Source organism: Bos grunniens, chromosome 1, assembly GCF_055505025.1.
Source record: "Bos grunniens cultivar Pamir isolate PY7600 chromosome 1, Bosgru_T2T1.0, whole genome shotgun sequence".
Taxonomy (NCBI): Eukaryota; Metazoa; Chordata; class Mammalia; order Artiodactyla; family Bovidae; genus Bos; species Bos grunniens.
In genome coordinates, this window is record NC_141165.1 from 18,128,019 (window position 1) to 18,153,021 (window position 25,003).

General features: G+C 43.6%; 1 protein-coding gene across 1 annotated transcript; it reads left to right on the top strand.

Moving 5' to 3' along the window:
* Nucleotides 1-7,830: 7,830 nt before the first annotated feature.
* On the top strand, nucleotides 7,831-22,862 carry LOC147379070 (histone-lysine N-methyltransferase SETMAR-like). The gene is made up of 4 exons (XM_086414914.1): nucleotides 7,831-7,842; nucleotides 9,302-9,847; nucleotides 10,124-10,156; nucleotides 21,748-22,862. The coding sequence occupies exons 1-4, from the start codon at nucleotides 7,831-7,833 to the stop codon at nucleotides 22,762-22,764; spliced, it is 1,608 nt and encodes a 535-aa protein (XP_086271040.1). The 3' UTR covers nucleotides 22,765-22,862.
* Nucleotides 22,863-25,003: the final 2,141 nt, after the last annotated feature.

Genomic DNA, 25,003 nt, shown 5'->3' on the forward strand with positions numbered 1-25,003 from the left:
ACCAGCCAAGGCTGCACCCTGGCTACCTCTATCCACTAAAAGTTTAGAACTGGATGCAGCAACAACCTTGTGAAAAGTGAAGGCAGGTCCTCCTGTGTCCATTTCCCCGAAACCAGTCTCCACTTTCAGGAGGAAGAGGACAGTATTGCCTGCTCCCCAGGATTTGGTTTAAAAAAAAAAAACCCTGGAGTGTGTCCAGTCTAGGATAGTACAACAGTGGTGAGAAAAGACCAGCAGTACCTGGTCTTCAAAGGCAACCCAATTCGAGTAACTCAGCTCTCTCCTATTGCTCTATTTGGGCAGCTCTCAAAAAGCAGAAATATTACTTTGCAGACAAAGAGCCCTATATTCAAAGCTATGGTTTTTTCAGTAGTCATGGATGACCATACAGGATGGACCATAGAGGATGGATGACATCAGAGTCTGACCATAAAGAAGTCTGACCATAAAGAAGTCTGACTGGTGAAGAATTGATGCTTTCAAACTGTGGTGCTGGAGAAGACTCTTGAGTCCCCTTGGACAGCAGGGAGATCAACCAGTCAATCCTAAAGGAAATCAACCACGAATATTCATTCTCAGGACTGATGCTGAGGCTGAAGCTCCAATACTTTGGCCACCTGATTCAAAAACTGACTCATCGGAAAACGCCCTGATGCTGGGAAAGATGGATGGCAGGAGGAGAAGGGGATGACAGAGGATGAGATGGTTGGATGGCATCACCAACTCAATGGACATGAGTTTGAGCAATCTCCAGGAGATGAAGGACAGGGAAGCCTGGTGTGCTGCAGTCCATAGGGTCGAAAAGAGACATAACTCAGCTACTGAACAACAAAAAAGCACCAACAGTTGAAGGCTGACAACACTATCCAAGCATCACACTATTTTCAAGTTAAAAAAAAAGAAAGCAGCCATCCCTTAGAAAATAAAGATTGTGATAATGCCACAAATGCATTTCAGTCCAGAGCAAGACTGGAAGAAGATACTATCACCACTGGGGGCTTTCACCAAACCATTTCTTTTTCAAAATTGGACCCTCAAAAAAAAAGAAAAACTGGAACCTCTGACATAATACAACAATTCCTCTTCATACCACTTCACAGAATGGGGTTCAGTTCAGTGCAGTTCAGTTCAGTCGTTCAGTCGTGTCCAACTCTTTGCGACCCCATGAATCGCAGCACGCCAGGCCTCCCTCTCCATCACCAGCTCCCGGAGTTCACTCAGACTCACGTCCATCGAGTCAGTGATGCCATCCAGCCATCTCATCCTCTGTCATCCCCTTCTCCTCCTGCCCCCAATCCCTCCCAGCCTCAGAGTCTTTTCCAATGAGTCAACTCTTCACATGAGGTGGCCAAAGTACTGGAGTTTCAGCTTTAGCATCATTCCCTCCAAAGAGATCCCAGGGCTGATCTCCTTCAGAATGGACTGGTGGGATCTCCTTGCAGTCCAAGGGACTCTCAAGAGTCTTCTCCAACACCACAGTTCAAAAGCATCAATTCTTCAGTGCTCAGCTTTCTTCACAGTCCAACTCTCACATCCATACATGACCACAGGAAAAACCATAGCCTTGACTAGACGAACCTTTGTTGGCAAAGTAACATCTCTGCTTTTCAATATGCTATCTAGGTTGGTCATAACTTTTCTTCCAAGGAGTAAGCGTCTTCTAATTTCATGGCTGCAGTCACCATCTGCAGTGATTTTGGAGCCCAGAAAAATAAAGTCTGACACTGTTTCCACTGTTTCCCCATCTATTTCCTATGAAGTGATGGGACCAGATGCCATGATCTTCGTTTTCTGAATGTTGAGCTTTAAGCCAACTTTTTCACTCTCCTCTTTTACTTTCATCAAGAGGCTTTTTAGTTCCTCTTCACTTTCTGCCATAGGGTGGTGTCATCTGCATATCTGAGGTGATTGATATTTCTCCCGGCAATCTTGATTCCAGCTTGTGCTTCTTCCAGCCCAGCGTTTCTCATGATGTACTCTGCATAGAAGTTAAATAAGCAGGGTGACAATACACAGCCTTGACGTACTCCTTTTCCTATTTGGAACCAGTCTGTTCCATGTCCAGTTCTAACTGTTGCTTCCTGGCCTGCATATAGGTTTCTCAAGAGGCAGGTCAGGTGGTCTGGTATTCCTGTCTCTTTCAGAATTTTCCACAGTTTCTTGTGATCCACACAGTCAAAGGCTTTGGCATAGTCAATAAAGCAGAAATAGAAGTTTCTCTGGAACTCTCTTGCTTTTTCCATAATCCAGCAGATGTTGGCAATTTGATCTCTGGTTCCTCTGCCTTTTCTAAAACCAGCTTGAACATCAGGAAGCTCACAGTTCACGTATTGCTGAAGCCTGGCTTGGAGAATTTTGAGCATTACTTTACTAGCGTGTGAGATGAGTGCAATTGTGTGGTAGTTTGAGCATTCTTTGGCATTGCCTTTCTTTGGGATTGGAATGAAAACTGACCTTTTCCAGTCCTGTGGCCACTGCTGAGTTTTCCAAATTGGCTGGCATATTGAGTGCAGCACTTTCACAGCATCATCTTTCAAGATTTGAAATAGCTCAACTGGAATTCCATCACCTCCACTAGCTTTGTTCATAGTGATGCTTTCTAAGGCCCACTTGACTTCACATTCCAGGATGTCTGGCTCTAGGTCAGTGATCACACTATCGTGATTATCTTGGTCATGAAGATCTTTTTTGTATAGTTCTTCTGTGTATTCCTGCCCTATATCAGTGGCTTTTATGTCAATGTTAAACCACTACTGAGACTGTTGCAGTGAAAAGGAAAAAAGAGGAATGAGTTTTTCTTTCCCTTTCTTGAGAACAGTGAGCAGACCTAAACATTCCTAGTTTTTACTTTAACTGTTCCTAATCGGTAGTCTGTAACTAAGTTTGCTTTTCTGCCCCCTGACTCTGCCTGTCTGTAACTAAGTGTCTGTTCTGCCCCTTAAGCCATTTTGCACCTATTCTCCTTTGACTCTGTGCTAATTACAACCTGTAGCTGTTGTTCACCTTTGCAGCACTCTCTTCACAGACCACCCCTTTTCTCTTTTTACAAATCAGAAAGAAGGCCACAGTACAATAAACAAAAGACAATGGATCAAACTACCAGGATACCAGACTGTCAGAGGCTACCAGAGGCCAGCCAATGACTGTTTTTGAAACATTGCAAATGGAAGAATATGAGGCCCTAATACTTTTGCTCCTTATCACCGACCCCTGGCTTTGAGCCTTCATCTTATATCAGTCCCTAGACTCCTCATACAGAGAGGAAACCAACCCTGAATATTCATTGAAAGGACCTGATGCTGAAGCTAAAGCTCCAACACTTTGGTCACCTAATGGGAAGAGATGACTCATTGGAAGACCCAGATGCTGGGAAAGATGGAGGGCAGAAGGAGAACGGGATGACAGAGGATGAGATGGTTGGATGGCATCACTGACTCAATGTCACGAGTTTGAGCAAGCTCCAAGAGATAGTGAAGGACAGGGAAACCCAACCATGCTGCAGTCCATGGGGCCACAAAGAGTTGGACACGGCTTAGTGACTGACGACACCAAGACTCCTCATGGAAATGGGGAGGGGGGCACAGTTCTTGAGGCATAAACCTACTGTGTTCCCCTCTCCTCCAGCTGAGGATTAAAGCCACCTTTCTATTTCCTCCAAACTCTCTCTCTGTATTTTTTATTTGGCTTTGGTGAGTAGAGAAAGCCAAGATTTTGGCCGGCAACAATTGGAGAAATGAGTTTTCTAATAGAGACCAAATCTTGGTCAGATACTTGGAGGAACTTCAGCAGGAAGCAGAGACATGCCCAGAACTGAGTGATTTAGGGTCAGTGACTGAGGGCGGCCCACCTGTGGAGTCTTCTTAAGACAGGCACACCCAGAAGGCAACACTGAACTAACTGCAAGGTGAAAATGAGATAGCTTCAGTTCAGTTCAGTCGCTCAGTCGTGTCCGACTCTTTGTGACCCCATGAATCGCAGCACGCCAGGCCTCCCTGTCCATCACCAACTCCCGGAGTTCACTCAGACTCATGTCCATCGAGTCAGTGATGCCATCCAGCCATCTCATCCTCTGTCATCCCCTTCTCCTCCTGCCCCCAATCCCTCCCAGCATCAGAGTCTTTTCCAATGAGTCAACTCTTCACATGAGGTGGCCAAAGTACTGGAGTTTCAGCTTTAGTATCATTCCTTCCAAAGAAATCCCAGGGCTGATCTCCTTCAGAATGGACTGGTTGGATCTCCTTGCAATCCTAGGGACTCTCAAGAGTCTTCTCCAACACCACAGTTCAAAAGCATCAATTCTTCGGTGCTCAGCTTTCTTCACAGTCCAACTCTCACATCCATACATGACCACAGGAAAAACCATAGCCTTGACTAGACAGACCTTTGTTGGCAAAGTAACATCTCTGCTTTTCAATATGCTATCTAGGTTGGTCATAACTTTTCTTCCAAGGAGTAAGCTTCTTTTAATTTCATGGCTGCAGTCACCATCTGCAGTGATTTTGGAGCCCAAAAAATAAAGTCTGACACTGTTTCCACTGTTTCCCCATCTATTTCCCATGAAGTGATGGGACCAGATGCCATGAGCTTCAGGGATTCCCAAATCAGGGAAAACAGAAGCAATAAAGAGAAGAAACAGTTTAGTGGGAACTGAATTCACCTCTTCTTAGCTTTGCCCACTTGGTTGTACTAAATAATGACGATGATCACATACAAGGTTGAACCAAGGAAATGACCCACAATCTTTCCACTGGGAGCTAGGGGAACATCGATATTCAGAGTAAGTTAAGTAAAATCTGCAGTGTTTGTTTCAGTAATTGACTGGCACAAATGAAGTGCAGGCAGGTACCTCGCTTACACAAATCTTATAGTCATCATCTTGCTCAGTGGCTGTCAGAGGCTTCAACTTGTCTGTATATTGGCAGCCAGTCCTAGGTCCAAGATGGCTAACAATGAATGAATTAGGATCTCTTGAAAAACTGCATTCTATGATAGTTGAATATTCAAGCATTCTTGTGTGTATATGCATGTGCCTGCACATGTGTGTATAAGGAGCTAATTAGAAAGGAAAGTGTAGCAGATTGTAATTTGAGCTGTTGTTTTTTCTTAACTGTTGACTCTTAGTTTTTAAAAAGCATTTGTGCAGAATTTTAAAGTGCAAATGTTAAATATCTTTCAAGGCAGAGAGGTTATTGCTAGTGGTTGAACAACATCATGAATGTACTGAATGACAATGGACTGTATACTTTTTTTCCAATTTGTGTCAAGAACCATTTCTATTGATACCTAAATTTTTATATTATTTTATCACATAGACCATTACAGCGGGTTAAGTAGAGTTTCCTGTATTATACAGGAGGTCTTATTAGTTAGATACTTTATAAATATTAATACTAATTTGTATATGTCCATCCCAATCTTCTGATTTATCCCTTCCCCTTCCCCCCAGTAACCATAAGCTTATTTTCTACATCTGTAACTCTTTCTGTTTTGTATAAGTTCATTTGTATTTTTTTAGATTCCACATATAAGGAATATCATATGATATTTCTATCTCTCTGTCTGACTTACCTCACTCAATATGACTATCTCTAGAAGGAAATGGCAACCCACTCCAGTGTTCTTGCCTGGAGAATCCCGGTGACGGTGGAGCCTGGTGGGCTACCGTCTATGGGTTGCAGAGTCGGACACAATTGAAGCGACTTAGCAGCAGCAGCAGCAGGCCCATCTGTGTTACTATAAATGGCATTATTTCGATATTTTGTTATGGCTGAATAGGACTGTATGCTTTAAAGGCATTAATTCATGTCATGTGAATTTCACCTCTATTTAAGAAAAATATTGCTAGAACCATTCTCTTTGTTATGCTAAGCCATTCTGATGCAAAATTCAGTAGGGTAAAAATTGAACTTCTTACTGTTGTTAGTGCAATAAATCTCATTTAGACCTCGATTTTTCATAGGCTTTTACTGTGTCCAGAAATGCATCTCTAAATAAAACTGTTATGAGCTTTTTCTTCTAAAAAGTTATTTTAAAATAATAGCAGGGACTTCCCTGGTGGTACCATGGTTAACAATCTGCCTAAGCATGCAGGGGACTCCAGTTCCATCCCTGGCGAGGGAATTAAGATCCCTCATGGACTTCCCTGGTGGCTCAGACAGTAAAGTGTCTGTCTACAATGCGGGAGACCTGGGTTCAATCCCTGGGTTGGGAAGATTCCCTGGAGAAGGAAATGGCAACCCACTCCAGTACTCTTGCCTAGAAAAATCCCATGGACGGAGGAGCCTGGTGCAGGCTACTGTCCATGGGGTCGAAAAGAGTCGGACATGACTGAGATACTTCACTTACTTACGCTTGAGAGCAACTCAGCCTGAATGCCACAACTAGAGAGCCCCTGCATTGTAAGGAAAGATGGGTGCCACATGCCACAACTAAGACCCAATGCAGCAAAATAAACAAGTAAAAAAAATTTCAAACATAAATATATAAATGGTGTCCAAAAAACCCAGTACCCTTTTTTTTTAATATTCACCTACTTTAACATTTAACATTTTACCCTATGCTTTATCATTTACTTTATATCTTTCAATATACAACTAAGAATATTCCCTTATATAATCACAGTACATTTATCAACTACAGTGAAGTAAACGTTGATCCAGTATTTTATCTAATCTGCCATTTGTGTTCCAGTTTTGTCAGTTAACCAAATAACATCCTTTGTAACATCTTCCCTCCAGTACAAGAACTGGTGCATGGTCTGACATTATATTTTATTTTTTAAAGAGCCCAAAGGTTATTTATTTGATCATTTTTTTGTATTTGATGTACTCCTGTACTCCTTGTTTATGTGGAAGGAGCCCAATTACATGGTAGTGTGAAAATTCTTTGGGACTGCCCTTCTTTGGGGTTAGAATGAAAACTGAACTTTTCCAGTCTTTGGCCTTTGCTGAGTTTTCTAAATTTGCGGCATATTGAGTGGAGCACTTTCACAGCATCATCTTTTAGGATTTGAAATAGCTCAGCTGGAATTCTATCACTTCCTCTAGCTTTGTTCCTAGTAATGCTTCCTAAGCCCCACTTGACTTCACACTCTAGGATGTCTGGCTCTGGATGAGTGGCCACATCATCATGGTTATCCGGGATATTAAGACTTTTTTGTACAGTTCTTTGTATCCTTGCCAAAACTTCTTAAACTATTCTGCTTTCATTAGGTCCTTAACAAAAAGACCTTCAGTCCTTTATCGTGCCCATCTTTGCATGAAATCTTCCCTTGATATTTTCAATTTTCTTGAAGAGATCTCATCTTTCACATTCTGTTGGTTGGTTTCCTCTATTGCTTTGCATTGTTCACTAAAGAATGCTTTCTTATCTCTCCTTGTTACTTTCTGGAATTCTGCATTCAGTTTGGTGTATTTTTCCCTTTCTTGTTTTTCACTTTTCTTCTTCTCTCAGCTATTTCTAAAACCTTCTCAACCTCTTTACTTTCCTGCCTATCTTTTCCTTTGGGATGGTTTTGATCACCACCTCCTATATAATGTTACAAAAAAACATCTGTCCATGTTCTTCAGGCATTCTGTCTACCAGGTCTAATTCCTTGACTCTATTCATCCCCTCCACTGTATAATCATAAGGGATTTGATTTAGGTCATACCTGAAAGGCTTACTGGTTTTCCCTACTTTCTTCAATTTAAGTCTAAAATTTGCAATAAGGAGCTCATGATCTGAGCCACAGTCAGCGCCAGGTCTTGTGTTTGCTGACTGTATAGAGCTTCTCCATCCTTGACTGCAAATAATCAATCTCATTTTGCTATTGACCATCTGGTGATGACCATGTGTAGAAAGGTTTGTGTTGTTCAAAGAGGGTATTTCCAATATTTCCAGTGTGTTCTCTTGTGTTCTCAAGCGGTACTTTTAAACAAAAGTTTCTTATTCAGCAAAGAATCTACAGATGATGACTGCAGCCATGAAATTAAAAGACCCTGGCTTCTTGGAAGAAAAGCTACGACAAATCTAGACAGCATATTAAAAAGCAGAGGCATCACTTTGCCAACAAAGATCCATATAGACAAAGCTATGGGCTTTCCAGTAGTCATGTACAGATGTGAGAGTTGGACCATGGAGAAGGCTGAGCACTGAAGAACTGATGCTTTCAAGCTGTGGTGCTGGAGAAGACTCTTCAGAGTCCCTTGGACAGCAAGGAGATCAAACCAGTCAATCCAAAAGGAAATCAACCCTGGATATTCATTGAAAGGACTGATCCTGAAGCTGAAGCTCCAATACTCTGGCCACCTGCTGAAAAGAGCCAACTTATTAGAAAAAACCCTCATGCTGGGAAAGACTGAGAGTAGAAGTGGGTGACAGAGGATGAAAGTGTTGTATGGCATCATCAACTCAATGGACATGTGTTTGACCAAACTCATAGGGCAGGGAAGCCTGGCTGGCCATGCTGCAGTCCATGGGGTCCCGAAGAATTGGACACGACTCAGCGAGTGAACAACAGCAAGAAAAGAAACTGGGTGATGTGATCTCACCAGTTATGGAATTCCAGCTCTGACCTCCAGCCTGAAGCTCTTTTCCACCTCGGAAAGGTGTTTAGGTCAGCAAGTGTTTAAAAAAAAAAAAAAAAAAAACAGGCAGGAGCTGGGTGGATGTGCTTTCCCTTCTGCACAGGAGGGGATCGGTGGTCCAGGTGGGGTCTGAGAGAGGGTGAGCATCCTGGGCCTGGTGTGGGTGTGTGTGTGTGGGGGGGGAGACTCAGAAACCCACTAAGCTCCTGAGACGAACTGCCAGCACTCTTGGTCCCTCAATGCACGACTTAAAGAAGCTACTCACGAAGACCCCACCCAGAAACCTATCAGGGAAGCACGGCCAGGACCCGCGCCTGCGCAGTGGCGCCCCGCACCAACTTTGCAAGATGCCCCCCCCACCCCCCGCCCCCGCACCAAGACTCGCTTCCCGCAGACCACCGACCCTGGAGACGTTTTCTTCTTCAGTCGCTCAGTCGTGTCCGACTCTTTACGATCCTATGGACTGCAGCACGCCAGGCTTCCCTGTCCACATATCCGGGAGTTTGTTCAAACTCTTGTTCATTGAGTCATACCTTTTCTTGAGTGCTGCTGTCCATGAGGTCACAAAGAGTCGAACACAACTGAGCGACTGAACAACTGAGTGAGGCGAAAAACTGGTTCATAGTTAAACACGTTGTCTCTCCCTTCCCATTCTGTGAACTATAAACCTTCCGACTCTACACAGAAGGGACTCATTCCTCGGGGCTTCCCTGTAGCTGGCTGCCAACCGGTAGCCCGGAGGGTTGTGGGTGGGCGCACCCGGAGACCACGTGGCCGGCATCCGCCAATCAGCGCAAGACGGCACACTGCGGCTCGGCTTCAAACAAACTACCGTCTGGCGAGAGCGGCCTGAGGGGAGAGCGGCCTGTGGGGCCCTGCCCCCTCGCCTGGGTCTGGGGGCCCGGCGAGACCGCGGGCGGGTGGGGGCGCCGAGAGCGGGGGCGGGGCGCAGTGGTCGAGTGACGGCCGGTCTCACCTACTCGGGGTGCGGGCCGCGGAGCGGTGGACCCCGCAGCCAATGGGCGGGGGCGAGGGCGAGGGGCGGCCCGGCCGGCGGGGAGGGGGAGCCCGCGGCCGGGGGACGCGGGGGGAGGAGGGGGCGGGCTCCCAATCCGGTTCCATCCGGTTCTCCCACCACCCCCGCCGCGGGTCCCAGCAGCTCGGGCGGCGGGAGGAGCGGCAGCGGTCAGGCTACTCAGCTTCGCGAAGGCTCTCGGCGCGCCGCGGCCCTCAGGCACCCGGCTCTCGCCCGCCCCGTAGCCACGATGCCCAAGAGGAAGGTGAGCAGTGGCCGCATCCCGCACACGCCCACTCCGCCGCCCGGCCGTCCCCAGAGCCCCGCGAGGCCCAGGCCCGCTGCGCTGTGCCGGGAAGGCGGCCGGACCAACCTGAGCGGGCGCCGGGCGATTCTGGGACTTTCGGCGGCCGGAGGAGCTTGGGTGGGCTATTCGAACCGGTGCGGTGAAGGCCGCTAATGTCACGCGCCCGTGGCTGCTGGGCGTCAGAGCAGTATTGTTCGCGAGCTGCGCCCACTGGTCGTCTCTTTCCTCCTGCAGGTCATCTCCGCGGAGGGGTCAGTAAAGGAAGAGGTAAGACGCCATCCCGCTCCGTTCCCCGGGGGTGGTCTCGGTTTGCACCATACCACACATTCCTTGCTCATTTTCAGTTCAGTCGCTCAGTCGTGTCCGACTCTTTGTGACCCCATGAATCGCAGCACGCCAGGCCTCCCTGTCTATCACCAGCTCCTGGAGTTCACTCAGACTCACGTCCATCGAGTCAGTGATGCCATCTAGCCATCTCATCCTCTGTCGTCCCCTTCTCCTCTTGCCCGCAATCCCTCCCAGGATCAGAGTCTTTTCCAGTGAGTCAACTCTTCGCATCAGGTGGCCAAAGTACTGGAGTTTCAGCTTTAGCATCACACCTTCCAGGGCTGATCTCCTTCAGAATGGACTGGTTGGATCTCCTTGCAGTCCAAGGGACTCTGAAGAGTCTTCTCCAACACCACCACAGTTCAAAACCATCAATTCTTCGGCACTCAGCTTTCTTCAGAGTCCAACTCTCACATCCATACATGACCACTGGAAAAACAATAGCCTTGACTAGACGAACCTTTGTTGGCAAAGTAATGTCTCTGCTTTTCAATATGCTATTTAGGTTGGTCATAACTTTCCTTCCAAGGAGTAAGCGTCTTCTAATTTCATGGCTGCAGTCACCATGTGCAGTGATTTTGGAGCCCAAAAAAATGAAGTCTGACACTGTTTCCCCATCTATTTCCCATGAAGTGATGGGACCGGATGCCATGATCTTTGTTTTCTGAATGTTGAGTTTTAAGCCAACTTTTTCACTCTCCTCTTTCACTTTCATCAAGAGGCTCTTTAGTTCTTCTTCACTTTCTGCCATAAGGGTGGTGTCATTTGCGTATCTGAGGTGATTGATATTTCTCCCGGCAATCTTGATTCCAGCTTGTGCTTCCAGCCCAGCATTTCTCACGATGTACTGTGCATATAAGTTAAATAAGCAGGGTGACAATATACAGCCTTGACGTACTCCTTTTCTTATTTGGAACCAGTCTGTTCCATGTCCAGTTCTAACTGTTGTTTCCTGACCTGCATACAAATTTCTCAAGAGGCAGATCAGGTGGTCTGGTATTCCTATCTCTTTCAGAATCTTCCACAATTTATTGTGATCCACAAAGGCTTTGGCATAGTCAATAAAGCAGAAGTAGATGTTTTTCTGGAACTCTCTTGCTTTTTCGATGATTCAATGGATATTGGCAATTTGGCTCATTTTATATACTTCCAAAGCTCAAGAGGAGATTGGCAAAGCTATCAGCTGTAAGTAAAGCAAGGCCCCTAACCTCTTTTTTTCTTGGGGTTCAACCCAGGAAAGAAATTCAGTGTTGTTAGGTCTTTGCAAACAGTAACTGTGGCTTCAGAAGGTGAATTTTAAATCATTATAACTAGGCTCAAACATCTTTACTAATCAAAGTAGGAACCATTACAATCAACAGATTGTTGCCAATGAGAAATGTTTGTTTATTCCTTTAGTGTATAAAACTCTGATTTGGGAGTCCATGAACTCTTGGAAACCATTTTCTTAGTCATTCTGGTTGTGGAAGCAGCTTTCGTGCAAATAATTGTCAAGACGCTTGAAGAAGTGGTTGGCAAGAGAGTAGGTAAATATGGCAGCAAATTAGGCAAAACTTTGTAGCCCAGTGCGTAAAACTTCTGAAGCATGGTTGTGCAATCTATGGTCTGGCATTGTGGAGAAGAACTGGGCCCTTTTAGTTGACCAGTGCTGGCCGAAGGCGCTGCAGTTTTTGGTGCATCTCGGTTTACTGAGCATACTTCTCAGATGTAATGCTTGCACTTGGATTCAGAAAGCTGTAGTGGATCAGACTAGCAGCAGACCACCGAACAGTGACCATGACACTTTTTTGGTACAAGTTCAGGGATTCATTTTGATCCAGCCACTGAGCTGGTCACTGCCGGTTGTTGGATAAAAATCTAGTTTTTGTGGCTCGTCATAATTGGATTGAGATATGGTTCAATGTTGTTCCATTGAATGAGAGAAGACAACACTTCAAATCACAATTCTTTTGATCTGAAGTCAGTTCATGAGGCACGCACTTATTAAGCTTTTTCACCTTTCCAATTTGCTTCAAATGCCAAATGACAGTAGAATGGTTGATGTTGAATTCTTGGGCAACTCTTTGTGTAGTTGTAAGAGGATCACCTTTGATGCTGCTCTCAGTTGGTAGCTGTCAACTTCTGATGGCCAGCCACTACACTCCTCATCTTCAAGTCCCTTGTCTCCTTTTCTAAACTTCCTGAACCGGTACTGCACTGTACCTTCCTTAGTACCTGGGCCAAATGTGTGTGCAATCATTTGGAACTCGAATAAGAAGGTCACTCTAATTTGCTTTTTCTCTAACATCATTTTTGTAATCTAAAATAAATAGCAAGTAATAAATCATAACAAAAGTTTAAAAAGCGATAAATGCATATTACATTCATGTATAGCATAACCTCATTAATTTTAGAATGTATCCCTATGTCAAACAGCAAAGTCCAACAGTGCAAAACCACAGTTACTTTTGCACCAACCTAATAACTTTACCTTTTACAAATCTGCTCCTTCAAAAGTGGAAACGAAGCCAAAACAGCAGCCGGAAAGGTAGATTTCAAACTCACCTTTAAAGACCATGGTGTCTTCAAAATGTTCCAGTGCTGCTAATGCATACTTCTGGCCACTGACATCTTGACTATGAGTATCTCAAAACCAACCAGAGTTTGGTGTCATAACCTCTTGAAAAGTAGGAGTTCATTTACCACTTTTAAGTTTGTGTTATAATCAGATCAGATCAGATCAGTCGCTCAGTCGTGTCCGACTCTTTGTGACCCCATGAATCGCAGCACGCCAGGCCTCCCTGTCCATCACCAACTCCTGGAGTTCACCCAGACTCTAACGTCCATCAAGTCAGTGATGCCACCCAGCCATCTCATCCTCTGTCGACCCCTTTCTTCTTGCCCCCAATCCCTCCCAGCATCAGAGTCTTTTACAGTGAGTCAACTCTTCGCGTGAGGTGGCCAAAGTACTGGAGTTTCAGCTTTAGTATCATTCCTTCCAAAGAAATCCCAGGGCTGATCTCCTTTAGAATGGACTGGCTGGATCTCAAGCCACGAGTCCAAGGGACTCTCAAGAGTCTTCTCCAACACCACAGTTCAAAAGCATCAATTCTTCGGCGCTTAGCCTTCTTCACAGTCCAACTTTCACATCCATACATGACCACAGGAAAAACTATAGCCTTGACTAGACAAACCTTTGTTGGCAAAGTAATGTTTCTGCTTTTGAATATGCTATCTAGGTTGGTCAGAACTTTCCTTCCAAGGAGTAAGCATCTTCTAATTTCATGGCTGCAGTCACCATGTGCAGTGATTTTGGAGCCCAGAAAAATAAAGTCTGACACTGTTTCCACTGTTTCCCCATCTATTTCCCATGAAGTGATGGGACCGGGTGCCATGATCTTTGTTTTCTGAATGTTGAGCTTTAAGCCAACTTTTTCACTCTCACTTTCACTTTCATCAAGAGGCTTTTTAGTTCCTCTTCACTTTCTGCCATAAGGGTGGTGTCATCTGCATATCTGAGGTTATTGATATTTCTCCCGGCAATCTTGATTCCAGCTTGTGTTTCTTGCAGTCCAGCGTTTCTCATGATGTACTCTGCATATAAGTTAAATAAACAGGGTGACAGTATACAGCCTTGACGTACTCCTTTTCCTATTTGGAACCAGTCTGTTATTCCATGTCCAGTTCTAACTGTTGCTTCCTGACTTGCATACAGATTTCTTAAGAGGCAGGTCAGGTGGTCTGGTATTCCCATCTCTTTCAGAATTTTCCACAGTTGATTGTGATCCACACAGTCAAAGGCTTTGGCATAGTCAATAAAGCAGAAATAGATGTTTTTCTGGAACTCTCTTGCTTTTTCTGTGATCCACAGATGTTGGCAATTTGATCTCTGGTTCCTCTGCCTTTTCTAAAACCAGCTTGAACATCAGGAAGTTCACGGTTCACATATTGCTGAAGTCTGGCTTGGAGAATTTTGAGCATTACTTTACTAGCATGTGAAATGAGTGCAATTGTGCGGTAGTTTGAGCATTCTTTGGCATTGCCTTTCTTTTGGATTGGAATGAAAACTGACCTTTTCCAGTCCTGTGGCCACTACTGAGATTTCCAAATTTGCTGGCATATTGAGTGCAGCACTTTCACAGCATCATCTTTCAGGATTTGGAATAGCTCAACTGGAATTCCATCACCTCCACTAGCTTTGTTCATAGTGATGCTTTCTAAGGCCCACTTGACTTCACATTCCAGGATGTCTGGCTCTAGATGAGTGATCACACCATCATGATTATCTGGGTCATGAAGATCTTTTTTGTACAGTTCTTCTGTGTATTCTTGTCATCTCTTCATAATATCTTCTGCTTCTGTTAGGTCCGTACCATTTCTGTCCTTTATCGAGCCCATCTTTGCATGAAATGTTCCTTTGGAACAATGTTGTTTCTGGTCTGGGTAAAATACAGTAGATGTAGTCATTGTCCTGTGGCTTCCCTAGAGGCTCAAGGGAAGGTAAAAAATCCCCCTGCTGTGCAGGAGCCTCAGGAGATGTGGGTTCTATCCCTGGGTCAGGAAGATCCCCTGGAAAGGGGAATGGCAACCCACTCCAGTATTCTTTCCAGGAGAACCCCATGGACAGAGGAGCCTGGTGGGCTACAGTCCATAAGGTCGCAATGAGTCAGACATGACTGAAGCAACTTGGCACAGTCATTTACCTGGCTTATGGTAATATTAATATAATGTATCAGATTAATGCTACTGCAGAATTTGGGAAATTTAAGACAGCTGAAAATACTGAAGCATAACCTTCACTTACCAGAGAAATCCATTCTTTACTTTGTGTGCATTTTGGTTAGTATATCTGTTGGTTACATGCTTGTACTTCCTCATATGACAATATCAGCAAAGCTAGAGCTGAGGCAAGGAAATGGGGAATGTGTAACTTTTTGCAAGTAATGTTCCCAGGGCAAGATAGGGGGTCATACCTTACATGCAGGGGGAGATCAAGAGGTGTGTCCTTTGAGAACATGACCAACAATCTTTTAAAATTATTTTATGTAATGTGTATTGTTGCTAAGTCATGTTGCTTTTTGTGGCCCCGTGGACTGCAGCATACCAAGCTTCCCCATCCTTCACTATCTCCTAGATTTACTCAAACTTAAGTCCGTTGAGTTGGTAATGCTAACCAACCAGCTCATCCTCTGTTTCCCGCTTCTCCTTCGCCCTTGATCTTTCCCAGCATCAAGATCTTTTCCAGTGAGCTGCGTTTTCACCTAACGCAGCCAAAATATTGGAGCTTCCCCTTCAGCATCAGTCCTTCCAATGAATATTCAGGGTTGATTTCCATTAGAATTGACTGGTTTGAAGCTGTCCAAGGGACTCTCAAGAGTCTTCTCCAAGACCACAATTTGAAAGGATTAGGCACTCAGCCACCTTTAAGGTCTAACTGTGACATCCGCACGTGACTACTGGAAAAACCATAGCTTTGACTCTTGGGACCTTGTCAGCAAAGTGATGTCTCTGTTTTTTAATACTCTGTCTAGCTTTGTAATAGCTTTTCTTCCAAGGAGCAAGCGTCTTTTAGTTTCATGAGTGTACTCACTGTCCACAATGATTTTGGAGCCCAAGAAAATAAAATCTGTCACTGTTTCCACTTTTCTCCCTTCTAGTTGCCATGAAGAAATGGCACCAGATGCCATGATCTTAGTCTTTTGAATGTTGAATTTTAATCCAGCTTCTTCATGCATCTCTTTAGTCCTCATCAAGAGCTCTTTAGTTTCTCTTCACTTTCTGCCATTAGAGTGGTATCATCTGCATATCTGAGGTTGTTGATATTTCTCCTGGCAATCTTGATTCCAGCTTGTGATTCATCCAGCCCAGGATTTCACATGATGTACTCTGCATAGAAGTTAAATAAGCAGAGTGACAATATACAGTTTTGACATACTCCTTTCCCAATTTTGAACCAGTGGGTTGGTCCATGTCTCATTCTAACTGTTGATGCTTGACCTGCATACAGATTTCTCAGGAGACAACTATGTTGGTCTGTGCATTTCTTTTAAGAATTTTCTACAATTTGTTGTGATCCACACAGTCAAAGGCTTTCGCATAGTCAATGAAGCAGAAGTAAATGTTTTTCTGGAATTCCCTTGTTTTTCTGTGATCCAGCAGATGTTGGCAATTTGATCTCTGGTTCTTCTGCCTTTTGGAACCCACCTTGTGTATCTGAAGTTCTCAGTTCACATACTGCTGAAGCCTAGTTTGAAGGATTTTGATCGTTACCTTGCTAGCATGTGAAATGAGCACAATTATGCAGTAGTTTGAACATTCTTTGGCATTGCCCTTCTTTGGGATTGGAATGAAAACTGACCTTTTCCAGTCCTGTGGCCACTGCTGAGTTTCTCAAATTTGATGACATACTGGGTCCAGCACTTTAACAGCATCATCTTTTAGGATTTGAAATAGCTCAAATGCAATTCGTCATGTCCTCTACTTTTCTTTGCAGTAAGCCTTCCTAACCCCAACTTGACTTCACACTCTGGCATGTCTGGCTCTAGGTGAGTGACCACACCATTGTGGGTATCTGGATTATTTTGCATAGTTTTTCTGTGTATTCTTGCCACCTCTTTTTAATTTCTTTTGCTTCTTAGATCCTTACTGTTTCTGTCCTTTATCGTGTCCATCCTTGCATGAAATGTTTCCTTGAGATCTCTAATTTCTTGAAGAGATCTCTAGTCTTTCCCAGTCTATTGTTTTCCTCTCTTTGGGATGGTTTTGGTCACCACCTCCTGTACACTTTTACAAACTTCTGTCCAAAGTTCCTCAGGCACTCTGTCTTCCAGAGTCTATTCCCTTGAATCTATTCATCATCTCCACTGTATAATCATAGGGATTTGATTTAGGTCCTTCCTGAATGGCCTACTATTACTAAGTCACTTCATTCGTGTCCAACTCTGTGCGACCCCATAGATGGCAGCCCATCAGGCTCCCCCGTCCCTGGGATTCTCCAAGCAAGAACACTGGAGTGGGTTGCCATTTCCTTCTCCAGTGCATGAAAGTGAAAAGTGAAAGTGAAGTTGCTCAGTTGTATCCGACTCTTAGCGACCCCATGGACTGCAGCCCACCAGGCTCCTCCGTCCTTGGGATTTTCCAGGCAAAAGTACTGGAGTGGGGTGCCATTGCCTTCTCCGGGTTTTCCCTACTTTCTTCGATTTAAGGCTGAATTTTGCAATAAGGAACTCATGATCTGAGCCATAGTTAACTTGGTCTTGTTTTTGCTGACTGTATAGAGCGTCTCCATCCTTCACTGCAAAGAATGTAATCACTTGATTTCAATGTTAACCATCTGGTGATATCCATTTGTAGAGTAGTCTCTTATGTTATTGGAAATGGGTGTTTGCAATGACCTGTGTATTCTCTTGACAAAACTCTGTTAGCCTTTGCCTTACTTCATTTGTACTCCAAGGTCAAACTTGCCTGTTACTCCAGGTGCATGTTGACTTCCTTAGCTTTCCATTTCAATCCAGTGATGAAAAGGATATTTTTTGGTGTTAGTTCCAGAAGGTTTTGTAGGTCTTCATAGAACTGGTCAATTTCAGCTTCTTCAGCATTTGTGGTTGGGGCATAGACTTGGATGTTGAATGGTTTTTCTTGGAAAGGAACCGAGATCATTCTGTCATTTTTGAGGTTGCACACAAGTACTGCATTTCTGATTCTTCTGTTGACTGTGAGGGCTACTCCATTTCTTCTAAGGGATTCTTCCCCACAGTAGTAGATATAACAGTCACCTGAATTAAATTTGCCTGTTCCCACCCATTTTAGTTCACTGATTCCTAAGACGATGTTTTCTCTTACCATCTGCTTCCAATTCACCTTGATTGGACTGCGTCCAATTTACCTTGATTCATGGACTTAACATTCCATGTTCCTATGCAATACTCTTCTTTACAGCATTGGATTTTACTTTCTTCACCAGATACGTCCAAAACTGAGTATTGTTTCTGCTTTGGCTGAGCCTCTTCATTCTTTCTGGAGTTATTAGTAATTGTCCTCTGCTCTTCCCCAGTAGTATACTGGACATGTTCCAACATGGGGGGCTCATCTTTAGGTGTCATATCTTTTTTGCATTTTTACACAGTTCACGGAATTCTCGCGGCCAGAATACTGGAGTGGTTTGCCAGTCTTTTCTGCAGTAGATCACGTTTTGTCAGAATTCTCCACTATGACCCGTCCTTCTTCACTGGCCCTACGTGGCGTGGCGTGGCTCATAGCTTCATTGAGTTACGCAAGCTCCTTCTCCACAACAAGGCACTGACCTATGAAGGAAAGAAGAGAAGCAAAAAGCAAGGGAGAAAGGGAAAGGTTTATCCAGCTGAATCCAGAGTTCCAGAGCAACGTGAAGGCCTTCTTCAATGAACAATGCAAAGAAATAGAGGAAAACAACAGAAAGGGAAAGACTAGAAATCTCTTCAAGAAAATTAGAGATATCAAACATTTCATGCAGAGAAGGGCACAATAAAGGACAGAAACGGTAAAGACCTAATAGACGCAGAAGAGATCAAGAAGAGATGTCAAGAATACACAGAAAAACTGTACAAAAACTATCTCAATGACACAGATAACCACGATAGTGTGGTCACTCACTCAGAGCCAGACATTCTGGAGTGTAAAGTCAAGTGGGCCTTAGGAAGCACTGCTTCAAGTAAAGCTAGTGAAGATGATGGAATTCCAGCAGAGCTATTTAAAATCCTAAGTGATGATGCTATTTAAGTTCTGCACTCAATATATTAGCAAATTTGGAAAACCCAGCAGTTGCCACAAGACTGGAAAAGGTCAATTCATCCCAATTCCCAAGAAGGGCATTAGTAAAAGAGTGTTCAAACTACTGGCCAGTTGTACTCATTTCCCATGCTAGTAAGGTTATGCTCAAAAGCCTTTAAGCTAGTCTTCAGCAGTACATAAACTGAAACTTCCAGATATTCAAGCTGGGTTTAGAAAAGGTAGAGAAACCAGAGATCAAATTGCCAGGATTCACTGGATCATAGAGAAATCAAGGTAATTCCAGAAAAATATCTATTTCTGTGTCACTGACTACCATAAAGCCCTTGACTGTGTATCATAACAAACTGTGGAAAACTCTTAAAAGAGATGGGAATACCAGAGAAATCTGTATGCCGGTCAAGAAGCAACAGTTAGAATCCTTTATGCAACAACTGACTGGTTCAGGGTTGAGAAAGGAGTATGACAAGGCTGTTTATTGTCACTCTGCTTTTTTAATTTATATGTAGAGAACATCATGGGAAGTGCTGGGCTGGATGAGTTACAAGCTGGGATCAAGATTTTTGGGAGAAATATCAACAACCTCAGATACACAGATGATACCAGTCTAATGATAGAAAGTGAAGAGGAACTAAAGAGCCTCTTGATGAGGGTGAAAAGAGGGGAGTGAAAAAGCCGGCTTTAAATTCAATATTAAAAATCTAAGTTCATGATCTCTGGTCCCGTCACTTCATGGCAAATAGAAGGGGGAAAGGTGCAAACAGTGACAGATTTCTTCTTCTTGGGCTCTGAAATCACTGTGGATGGTAACTGCAGCCGTGAAATTAAAAGACGATTGTTTCTTGGCAGGAAAGCTATGACAAACCTAGACAATGTATTAAAAAGCAAAGACATTGCTTGGCTGACAAAAGTTTGTATAGTCAAACCAGTAGTCAATGTATGGATGTGATAGTTGGACCATAAAAAAGGCAGAGCATCAAAGAAATGATGCTTTTGAACTCTAGTGCTGGAGAAGAATCTTGAGAGTCCCTTGGACAGCAAGGAGATCAAACCAGTCAATCCTAAAGGAAATCAACCCTGAATGCTCATTGTAAAGACTGAAGCTGAAGCTCCAGTACTTTCACCACCAGATGTGAATAGCCTACTCTCTGGGAAAGACCCTGATGCTGAGAAAGATAGAAGGAGAAGGGGATGACATAGGATGAGATGATTGTATGGCATTACTAATTCAATGGACGTGAACTTAGGCAAACTCTAGGATATGGTGAGGGACAGGGAGGCCTGGCATGCTGCAGTCCGTGAGGTCACAGAATTGGACACAACTTGGCAACCAACTACAGAATGGAGTGTAAAATTTTTAGCGTTTTTCCAAAAGAAGTTTCTGTTTTGTGATCTTTTATAAAAGGATCCAGGGAAGGTATAGGCATAGTATGTCAACTTGGAATTTCTCTGACCAGAAAAATTGTAAGAATTCTGTACAAAAATGCAGTAAAGGGAAATTTCATGAAGGTGGGGAAAAAATAGTGGATCTTGTTGCAAAATATCTGCATGAAAAGTTTACTACTATTATGTATCTATTTGCTTTTTCAGTAAACCAGTTGGCTGAAATAGTATGCCTATTTTCTGTTACATCTTTCTTATTTACCTGGCTTCATTTTGATCTGCCCTAAAAGTTTGTTGTTGTTGTTGTTAATAAGAGTCCCTAAAAAGAGTTTAGGGACTTCCCTGTGGTCCAGTGGTTAAGACTCCAAGTTCCCAATGCAGGGAGCCCAGATTCCTTCCCTGGTTAAGGAACTGAGATCCCACATGATGATCTGAGCCGCCAAAAGAGGGTGGGGGGAAAAAAAGATTTTACTTCCAGTTTGGCTTTGGACATCAGATGTAAATAATGTTTTTCTTCCTCCCATGGAGAGGCCAACAGGTAAGTTTTTACATGTTCCTTGAGAAACAAACCTGTTGGTTTAGTTTTTCCAAGGGAAAAATGATGGGGAAAGGAAGGAGCTTTTTTCCCTTTAGTCATCTTTGTAATTGATCCATTTGAAGGCTTAAACAGAAGGTAAAGGTTTTGGTGTCTTTAATACCATGATAGAGACATGTAGATTTATTTTGTTTACTCTTGCTTTCTAGCTATTAGTTAAAAGTGGTATTATCCCAGTGTAGGATATTTTCAGTTTTCACATTTGTATGTTACTGTGATAGTGGTTATAAAATTAATGAGAAATCAGAAAGAAATCAGATTAAGAATGTTTTTAAATACAGAAACAATTGTGACACTTCATGGTGTCAGTGTGTGTAGCAGTGTTGTCCCAATTCTGTTTGTTATTAGGTAATTTATTATTTATTCTAAAGATACTGAATTGCTAGTTGTTGTCATGCTATCATGTATGAAATGCCACTATTGGCACAGAATCCATCCCACTGATTTTTTTCCCCCATCTTAGCATTGAAGTTGTGAGATCTGTTTTTGTAGCTGTTTAATGTAGGTATTGGTCAGTATTGTAAAACTCATTATTGACTTAATTTGGCTGTTAACTACCTTCTCTACTTAAAGGAAATAAATATTAAATATTTGTTAAATTTTTCCTTCCCCATTGGTGGATGGTATCCAAAAATACTGTTGTATTGATGGGTGCAAAAGTTATTGTGGTTTTTGCATTTTTAAATTTTCCATTTGATAATGCAGTATATTCTTAAATGTGGTTTTGTTATACATCACTTTAATGGGCATTTCTTGATGTATGTTTTTTTCCTAATGACTTACTATTTGCTGTTTATGTTTACTTTAGACTATGGAAATGATGTTAGAGAAAAAGCAAATTCGAGCGATTTTCTTATTCGAGTTCAAAATGGGTCGTAAAGCAGCAGAGACAACTCGCAACATCAACAACGCATTTGGCCCAGGAACTGCTAAGGAACGTACAGTGCAGTGGTGGTTTAAGAAGTTTCGCAAAGGAGATGAGAGCCTTGAAGATGACGAGCGTAGTGCACGGCCATCAGAAGTTGACAACGACCAATTAAGAGAAATCATTGATGCCGATCCTCTTAAAACTACACGAAAAATTGCCGAAGAACTCAAGGTCAACCATTCTACAGTCGTTCGGCATTTGAAGCAAATTGGAAAGGTAAAAAAGCTCAATAAGTGGGTGCCTCATGAGCTGACTGAAATTCAAAAAAATCGTCGTTTTGAAGTGTCATCTTCTCTTATTCTACGCAACAAAAATGAACCATTTCTCGATCGGATTGTGACATGCCACGAAAAGTGGATTTTATCTGATAACCGGCGACAACCAGCTCAGAGGTTGGATCGAGGGAAAACTCTGAACTTGTACCAAAAAAAGATCATGGTCACTGTTTGGTGGTCTGCTGCCGGTCTTATCCACTATAGCTTTCTGAATCCTGGTGAAACCATTACATCTGAGAAGTATGCTCAACAAATCAATGAGATGCACCAAAAACTACAACACCTACAGCCAGCATTGGTCAACAGAAAGGGCCCAGTTCTTCTCCACGACAATGCCCGACCACATGTCGCACAACCAGCCCTTCAGAAGTTTAATGAATTGGGCTACGAAGTTTTGCCTCATCCGCCACATTCACCTGACCTATTACCAACCCACTACCACTTCTTCAAGCATCTCGACAACTTTCTGCAGGGTAAACGCTTCCACAACCAGCAGGATGCAGAAAATGCTTTCCAAGAGTTTGTCGAATCCCGAAGCACGGGTTTTTACGCTACAGGAATAAATGAACTTACTTCTCGTTGGCAAAAATGTGTTGATTGTAATGGTTCCTATTTTGACTAATAAAGATGTGCTTGAGCCTAGTTATAATAATTTAAAATTCATGGTCCAAAACTGCAATTACTTTTGCACCAAATAAACAATTTGTTGTTTATAAGCCACCCAGTCTATGCCATTTTTGTTATAGCAGCCCCAGTATATTAAAACACTTCCTTTCCATATTTAGAAAGGCATACTTCACTGGGAGCAGGAAAGAATAATGTGACCAGGTTCCTCCTGGCTTAATGTTCTTTTTAAAATAACAGTCAGTAAGTACATTGGACTGCTGGAAAGGAAAGCTTGTAACAATAATAACGCCAGTGATCTTGTCTAGTAACAAATATTTATACAGTCGTGTATCCATAAAGTTTGCAAGCAGGCTAGAAACGAGTATTGCATGGTAAGATCTATATCGGTTGTTCATCCTTGGGCTCTTTGTGTTGCAGCATTTCTGGCCAACTTACTGAGCAGAGTGGTCCTCAAGAGCTCCCGTATCAGGGCCCATATCTTTGTTCTCTGCATCCCTTACATCTCATCCTTCTGCAGCTTGGATATCCAGCATAGCAGTGAACAGAGGCATTTGAGTCTCTGGCCGTCGTCTTCCCTCTCACCTTCTTTTGCATGCTGGCTCACACCTGCCCTTGTTTATATTCAGTCTTCACCACATGAACAAACTGGCCGAGACTGGGCTTCTTGGGATGCAGTACAGTATAGCCCAGCACAGTAGGGTTTGAAACTCACTCTGCTTCTTACCTTCCTTTCTACTCTCTAACTTGAGTCTGGTTCCTCCCTACCACTTGCTGAAACGGCTTCATCAGGACAATTGGTGACATGCTTAGTTCTCAGTGTGGTGACACTTTCCAAACCCTGGTTGACTATTTACATCCGTTTGGTTTCAGCCCCCAGAGCACATCACTTCTTTCAGCTCTGTCCTTCCCCAGAGCCCCAAACCTGTAGATCCAACTACCTGCCAGACTCTGGATATTTCCCAAGCCCTTTACACTCAGTGTGTCAATACCAAGCCCACCTGCTTCCCCCAAAACTCCTAGGTCCCTAGCCTGGCGAGTGGCTGTCTAACCACACAGCCTACTAGACACAGGTGATGATCAGCCCGTTCCCCTCTTCGTCCTTCCTCACACGACCCTTCTTTTGTTCAGGCATCCATTCCCATTCTTGGCCCTATGCCCAAATCCAGGATTGGCTTGATTTTCTCTAAGGATATCCCATCTCCCTTCCATGTGACAGTTCCAACCAGTAATAAAGGCAATTAGTCAGGGCTTAGGATAAAAGAGACATGCTTTTCCTGGATGCTATAAATCTGCATGTAACATCTGGACCTGCACTTCTGGACCAAAGGGGAAGCTGGCTTAGGAGGGAGGAGTCAAGAGCATGACAGAGGGTAGAAAAGAATCTGTGATTGTGATAATACAGTAAGCCACTGAATCCCCCAGTGTGGAACACTGTCATGGTTTTGCTTATTTAATCTATTTGCTTATTGTTCATGTTGATCTGGGTTTCTGTAACTCCTAACCAAAACTCTCATCTCTCACCCACCCAATCCACTGAAGAGTCCTGTCAGCCACCCGCACCAAAATAGGTCCCAGACCCTCCCTCCATTTATTTCCATCCCCACAGCTAGCATCCTAGTCATTTTGTTGTCTAGATAACTTTAACATTTTAAAATACTTATTTGGCTGCACTGGGTCTCAGTTGTGGCAGGCGGGATTTTTAGTTGCAGGGTGTGGGATCTGGTTCCCTGACCAGGGATCTAACCCAGGGCCTCTTGAGTTGGGAGCTGGAGTCAAACACTGAACCACCAGAGAAATCTCTCCTAGACAACTTTAAAACCTCTCCTGGTCTCCTGTGCCTCCTCCCAGCGATCAGACTTCACATCCCAACCTCTCAGCCCAGCCTCCACTTGGGAGTCCAGATTGATGACTTCAGATGCCCTCAGAGCTCCACCACTGCTCTCACATCCTGGCTGCTGCCTTCCCTAAGCACAACATGTTTGCCTCCTTCGTGGACACCAAGCTTGGTCCTGCCTCAGGATCTTTGTGGGAGCTGTTTCCTCTGTCCAGAGGCTTCTCCCTCAGATCCCTCAGAGTACAGGTCATCTCACCCTTCCCTTTTCTCCCTTGGGAACTTCCCGAACGATCCCATGTACAGCAGCTCCCTTCTGTGTGCTTCCAGCACATTCTATATTAGGACACTGCTTCCTTCAAGGTGCCGTCACCATGGGAAAGAATTTTGTTACTTTCCTTAT

Excerpts from the sequence above, each read along its gene's own strand:
- LOC147379070 (XM_086414914.1), top strand. Across the intron at positions 9,848-10,123 it reads CCACGATGCCCAAGAGGAAG|GTCATCTCCGCGGAGGGGTC; the intron begins GTGAGCAGTGGC and ends TTCCTCCTGCAG. Across the intron at positions 10,157-21,747 it reads AGGGGTCAGTAAAGGAAGAG|ACTATGGAAATGATGTTAGA; the intron begins GTAAGACGCCAT and ends TGTTTACTTTAG.